The sequence below is a fragment of the Arachis ipaensis genome, chromosome B05 (assembly GCF_000816755.2).
Source record: "Arachis ipaensis cultivar K30076 chromosome B05, Araip1.1, whole genome shotgun sequence".
Lineage (NCBI taxonomy): Eukaryota > Viridiplantae > Streptophyta > Magnoliopsida > Fabales > Fabaceae > Arachis > Arachis ipaensis.
In genome coordinates, this window is record NC_029789.2 from 29,930,803 (window position 1) to 29,937,395 (window position 6,593).

The 6,593-nt window shown below is 38.3% G+C and overlaps 2 protein-coding genes across 3 annotated transcripts; both read left to right on the plus strand.

Moving 5' to 3' along the window:
• On the plus strand, positions 7 to 3,300 carry LOC107643456. Of its 2 annotated transcripts, XM_021123487.1 has the most exons (6): positions 7 to 353; positions 1,067 to 1,159; positions 1,313 to 1,528; positions 2,510 to 2,617; positions 2,796 to 2,855; positions 2,952 to 3,300. In XM_021123487.1, exons 3-6 carry the CDS (start codon positions 1,442 to 1,444, stop codon positions 2,955 to 2,957), a joined length of 261 nt encoding a protein of 86 aa, XP_020979146.1. In that variant the 5' UTR covers positions 7 to 353; positions 1,067 to 1,159; positions 1,313 to 1,441; the 3' UTR covers positions 2,958 to 3,300. The 2 variants fall into 2 exon arrangements, with proteins under 2 accessions (XP_020979146.1, XP_016202596.1); XM_016347110.1 differs by having other exon boundaries at positions 1,067 to 1,528.
• LOC107640470 (delta(3,5)-Delta(2,4)-dienoyl-CoA isomerase, peroxisomal-like) lies at positions 5,537 to 6,372 on the plus strand. The gene is given in 2 exon segments (XM_021123486.1): positions 5,537 to 5,768; positions 5,771 to 6,372. Coding segments are annotated over 2 exon segments (777 nt in total). The 5' UTR covers positions 5,537 to 5,578; the 3' UTR covers positions 6,358 to 6,372.

The window sequence follows — 6,593 nt, forward strand, 5'->3', positions numbered from 1 at the left end:
ACTCTCGCCGGCCGTCCGTCCGTGTAGCCACTGCCCCCAAGTCTCCAACCCCTGCTCTCTTCTTCCGCGAACTCTCGGGTCTCTCACTCTCCTCTCTTCCGTGATACCCCCGCACACGCCGCTCCTCCGCGTCACTCTCGCATGGAGGAAGACATGTCGCTGTGCTCGCACGGAGGAAGACACGTCGCCGTCGCGCTCATATAGAGGAAGAATCATCGCAAGCGCCATGTTTCCTCCTCCTCTCTGTCAAGCCATCATCTGCTTCTCAGGTGCGCCGCTGTCTGCTTCTAAGCCGTCCTCCTCGCCGCAATCGTTGTCGTCCGCGACCCTCATACCGCGTCCTCCATCTTAGGGTTTGAGTCTCCTCTTGATTAGAAATTTGTGGTATGTTAGGTGGCAGCTTAGATTTAGGCGGTGATAGCTTTGAGCCTGCAGCTATGGAAGAATGAGGTTTCGAACTTCTAGTTTTTGTTAAATGATGTGGACTGTACAATTGCTACTTCGAGGAACCTTTATTCTTTTTTTTTTTGTTGACGAAACCTTCATTCTTTTTCTTTGTTGTTTGGACAAATTTAAACCAAAGTTAGAAATGGTTTGATATGTTTTCGATGTAATTGTTTTATTGATTAATGTCATCAAAGCAAACATTTATAGGATGAAGAAAGGATTTTGATTTCTCTTATAGCAAACTTTGAAAGCAAAAGTTTCTGTTCATTAAAATATATAAGTTTGTACTTTATCTAAAGATCTTAAGATTGTGGTTGATGACATTTCATGTAATGTTTTAAATTTAAAAGATATTTTAAAGTTTATATAGACTATAATTATATTTTAGAATGTTTATTTATAATTTATTTTTTATTTTAATATAAAACCGATTTTTTGATTGGACTATAGTTGAATTGGTTTAACCATTAAATCAATAAACCAGTAACTAGAGTGATTTGATAATCGGTCATGTTGGTCCAGACTAGTTTTCCAAACCTTGATTCAGATATTTGCATCTCTTATCCTTCTAACTTTCTCAGCTTCTCTCTTTACTGTAGCATTGTTTTATTTCTTTCAGAGGCAAGGTTCTTGTCCTAGAATCCTAGATTGCCGATTCCAATATTTATTGGACTGAAGAATCATCTTTCGACACAATGGTGATGTTGATATAGTGAGTAGTTTTGAATCTGTTGGTTTGGTCTGTATTGCGTTGTTTTGGAACATTGATGAGCACAGATATTGCAAAATCTTTCTACAAACAAACAAAGGAAAATCATCATCTTCCTTCCAAATTCCAATTTCCTTTCCTTTACTCTTGTTTCAGTATTTCCTTTAAAACAAACAGTGTCAGTGCCTCATTTCTTTCTTCATAATACCGAACCATTAGAATCTAGCCTGACTTAGGGATAAAGGAAAAGAAAAAGAGAATTCCATCAAACCCCTTGCTTCCTTGATGGTCATGGCTGCGATTCGGAGTATCAACACAGTGGCAGAGGCTATGCCCCAACTCACCAGATTCTCTCTTCAAGCCCCAAAATTGGTTAGCACTTCTTCCCCTTTTAAATCAAAGAGGAAAATTTTCAATTTTTATTTGCTATTTTTTTAATATTGTTTACTGCATGATTGGGTTAGAATATGAAAGTTTGTTTCTTAGCTTGCCTTGAAAAAATGTACATTCCTTTTTTCCAAGAATAGAGTAGATTTGAATTTTTCTTATAAGTCGGAGTTTAGAAGGAAAATTTAGCTACAAATATAAGAAAATGTTACTTAATATTAGTAAAATATTCCTGTAATTTACTAATTTATTTGACTTATGCACCTTTAATTGAATCCCGAAGGAGAGAGACTATGGAATATTGACTGTTGTTTTGTTTGGGTTTTTCATGGCTTGAACACTTTTGGTGACCAAATATATTAAAGGTTCATTTGATTCAATATATGAAGGCCTAAAAGAGAGAAACAAATCTTTTTGCCATAGTGCACTATACACCATATCTGAAGTATTTGGTTGGAGTATAATTCACCATGGGATAGGATGAGTTGTTTGGCCTCTATTTGGTGTAAAGGTCATGAATTTTTTGAATGTGTTTCTTTCACAGACATGTTGAGAGATTAGAGATGTACACACTGTAAGTACTAAATGATATTCTTCTTATATATAGAAAAAAAAAGTAGAGAAAAAAAGAAAGAATGTTCTGTATTTAACTAGGGTATAACTGGGTTTAGTATTGTATTATTTGGGTTTCAAAGGGTGTTTTATGTTGTATCATCATTACACAATTGGAAGCTGTAGAAAAGAAGGAAAGCATTATTGTTTTGTGTTTTGTGTTTTGTGTTGATTACACTAAACTCTCCAAATGTTACTTGGTGTTACACTCTACACACGACACGTAGTGGTTAAAGGCTTTGCTTCTGTTGTATTCTTACTTATCATATTGTTCTTGCATCTTGAAACATCTTTCTCTTGGAGAAATTATGCTTATTTCCCCTACCTTATCCATGATTCCTGGACTGTTCTCAGGTGGAGGTGGAATTTGCCAATGGTCGTGTATTCAAGTTGTCGGCTGAGTTTCTAAGAATAAACAGTCCTGCAGTTGATGGAAAAATCAGATCAATTGGAGGTGAAAAGGTACTTGCTTTCTGCAACTCAGAATGCTTTTTCAACTGCACCATTTGGAAACTCTATCCTGGGTTTTAGTACACTTTGATAATTGAATCAATGAGATCTCTTGTCTGATTAATCTTCCTTGTTACTTCTTTTTCTGTTGTTTTGATACGACTACATTCCAATTGATCCCTCGAACCAGGTAATATCGGGGAGACGGCATGTGGGAATCATGTCTGCAGAACCAGTAGTCAACTACGGGGTAGGGTACATCAAACTTAGACATTAGATCTAAATTTCAATATCTAAATCCCTCAAACTGAAATGTGATGCATAGTTGCTGAATTGGATTGTTCAGGCTTAATTTTGATGACTTGCACAAAACCGGAAGCTATTCGTGGGATTATTTCTATCACCTGGGAAGTAACAAGTTTACCCTCATGAGAAATTACATCAAAACACTGAAGAAATATGGGCTAAGCCGGGATCCACGCAGAAAAAAATGATGCAGGCATCCGCTTCTTGATTGGCCAAAACTGGTTTGAAATTGTGTCAGTTGACATCATGAAACTTGTGCTTGTCGTTGGATAGCTTCATCTGTTGAAATTGAAAAACTGAATTTTGTATTAGGTGAAGAATAGTGTTTCAGGGAAGTATTCACTAATTATCAAAGGATGAAAGAAATAAAGGAGTGTTCTTCTTGACCCTTTTCTTTTCTTCCATTACAATTATTTGCTAGAGTCATCTGTTAAACCAGTAATCATTACACGAAGATGAAGGTGGAGAGTTTAATGAATTTTCAAATCCAAAAAGAATTCATGATAAGTAATGCATTTTCTGTACTGCCTTAAAAGAAAAATAAGAACAAATATTATTTGCTCATTAGAATATCTTCTATGTTAGTTCTAGTTTTAATTTTATTTTAAATCTTACAAGATGACACATAAACATTTGTAGGATCATACGTCATAAATAGTAGATTTAAAATTAAAAGTAAAATTTGCCGTTTTATAAATAGTAGATTTAAAATTAAAAGTCTAATGCTTTATCTTAAGGTGAATATTCCCATGACATCTTCACATGAAAATAGCATTGTGGACCATTAGATGAGTTGATATGTTTGGCTATATATTTGATTAACTATCTAAGGGTTCACAATGTCATCTTCATATGAAGATGTCAATTTTCATATGAAGATGTCATCATGTAAGTATTTCTCTTATCTCAATTCAATTAGAATTTTATATTAGGGATAAGTATGATTTTGGTCCCTAACGTATGAGCTGAAAATTTTTTTCGTCTCTCGCCTTTTTTTCGCTCTAAAGTGGTCCCAAGGTTTCGGTTTGTTTTAAAATTGTCCTTTTTACCAATTTTATTTTTTTATTACCAAATTACCTTTTATTAAAAAAATTTTAAAATAACTTCTTCTTCTTCTTCTTCTTCTTCTTCTTCTTCTTCTTCTTCTTCTTCTTCTTCTTCTTCTTCTTCTTCTTCTTCGCCGTCCATTTCTTCTTCTTCTTCTTCTTCTTCTTCTTCTTCTTCTTCTTCTTCTTCTTCTTCCCGCCGACCCCACTACCGCACCGCCTCCCGCCATCCGCCGCTTATTCTTCTTCTTCTTCTTCTGTTAATTGAATTTTTTGTGAAATTTTTGGATTTTTTGTGAAATTTGTTGTAGAATATTGTTGTTGCTGAAATTTTGATTTTGGAGTATTGTTGTTGCTGAGTTGAGTTTGAGTATTATTGTTGTTGTTGTTGAAATTTGTGAAATTCTGGATTCTTGGAATATTATTGTTGTTGCTGAAATTTGATTTTGGAGTATTATTGTTGTTGTTGCGGAAATTTGTGAAATTCTCGGTTCTTAATGATGATGATGATTTTCTGAGTTGAGTTTTTGTTTGTCTAAGTTTGAATTCTGGACCTGAGTCCTGGGTTTTGATGAGGATGAGGATGATGATGTTGATTTTTTGAGTTTTGGTTGGTGTGATGCAGATGGTGATGGAGTGGCAGTGGATGAAGGGTGGTGGTGGTGGTTGTTGTAGTGGTGCTGGTGCTTTGCATGATGATGATGATGATGATGATGATGATGATGATGATGGTGGTGGTGGTGGTTGGTGGTGGGTGGTGGTGGTTGTAGTGGTGCTGGTGTTTTGCATGATTTTGGGGAAGAAGGGATAGAAGCATTTTGGTTTGAAGGACGGTTTTAAAACAAACCGAAATTTTGGGGACCATTTTGGAGCGAAAAAAAGGCGAGGGACGAAAAAAATTTTCGGCCTCTACATTAGGGACCAAAATCATACTTATCCCTTTATATTACGATCAAATAGTCATTTCTGATCATGAAAAATTGAGGCGTTGTCCGTGTTAGTTATCATTTTAGGTGGTTGTCAACTGTCCAACGTGATAGGTAATGATCCAACATGTCAATACTTTGTTTTAATTTAAAAATTAAATAATTATAAGTGAAATTTACATATTTAACCTAGAGTAAACTACCATTTGTACCCACGAAAGTTGAAAACGCTGACATATTTACCCATAGAAAAAGAAAATTACCATTTGTACCCATGAAATATGGATTTCGCATAACAAAATTATCCAAACACTAAAAAATTACTTAAAATCCCTAAATTACCCCTATCTCCACCACCACACCACCTCCTTCACCCAATCACCTTTCTAACCCTAACCCTCTTCACCCAGCCACCACCCCTCTTTCTCTTTTTAATCTCAAATCCCACCACCACCCTCTTCACCCAACCACCACCCCTCTTTTCCTTTCTAACACACTCTCACTATTACTTCCCACTCAGTCCCCACCACTGCTCCAATGGCTCCTTGCCACACCCTCCTCTCTTTCATCCTCACAGTCACAGCAACACTTGCTGCCGCTTCGCCGGAGAAGAAGAGCACCTCAGCAGAAAGAGTTTCAACGACCGCGACCTCGGTCCTGTTCCTCCCAACTGGAAAGGAAAATTAGGAAAATCAATGGCGGAGGAGAAATACAAAACCCTAGAGGTAGTAGAGAAGAACCCCAAATCAGGGGTGTTCCACCTTTACTTGAATCGTCCGAGACAACGCAACGCTCTGACGCATGATTTCTTCACTGAGTTCCCCAAAGTCCTGTATGCCCTGGACCACAACCGTGACGTCAACGTCATCGTGTTACCCGGCGCCGGTTGAAATCTATCACGTAGTCCTACCACGATGCCGGGGAGAGTATCCGTCGGCAGATCCTGGCGATGCAAGATTCCGTCACGGTGTTGGAGCGGTGCCGGAAGCCAGTGATTGCTAGTATCCATGGCGCTTGCATCGGTGGTGCAATTGACATCGTGACAGCCTGTGACTTAAGGTATTGCACGGAGGACGCGTTCTTTTCGGTGAAGGAGGTTGATTTGGCCCTGGCTGCTGATCTCGGCACTCTTCAGAGACTGCCATTAATTGTTGGCTACGGTAACGCCATGGAGTTGGCCTTGACAGCTCGCCAGTTTTTCGGTTCTGAGGCTAAGCAGTTGGGCCTTGTTTCTCGCGCTTTCCCTTCCAAAGATGACCTCGATCAAGCTGGCAGCTGCGTCGCTGAAAGGGACTTCCCCGCCGCCTTGTGCAACAGAAAGATTATTGGGGCTCGCTACTTCTCCGCCAGCTACGAGGCCACCAACGGCAAGATGAATGACACCCTTGAGTACCGTTTTCCCAGGGACTCCGATGGCCATGGCACCCACACCGCTTCCATCGAGATTGAGAGAGAGAGGAGGGGGAGGAGATGATAGTGGTAGTGGTGGAGAGAGGGGGTAGTTTAGGGATTTTATTTAATTTTTTAGGGTTTGGATAATTTTGCTTGTAAAAATTATTTTTCATGGGTACAAATGGTAATTTCCTTTTTCTATGGGTAAATATGTCAGCGTTTTCAACTTTCGTGGGTACAAATGGTAGTTTACTCTTTAACCTAAGAAGAGAAAGCTTTAAAACATAAGAGTTAGGGGAAGAGTGGTTAGGTGCAAAG

Excerpts from the sequence above, each read along its gene's own strand:
- LOC107643456 (XM_016347110.1), top strand. The coding sequence starts at position 1,442 with ATGGTCATGGCTGCGATTCGGAGTATCAACACAGTGGCAGAGGCTATG. Across the intron at positions 1,529-2,509 it reads CTCTTCAAGCCCCAAAATTG|GTGGAGGTGGAATTTGCCAA; the intron begins GTTAGCACTTCT and ends GACTGTTCTCAG. Across the intron at positions 2,618-2,795 it reads GATCAATTGGAGGTGAAAAG|GTAATATCGGGGAGACGGCA; the intron begins GTACTTGCTTTC and ends CCCTCGAACCAG.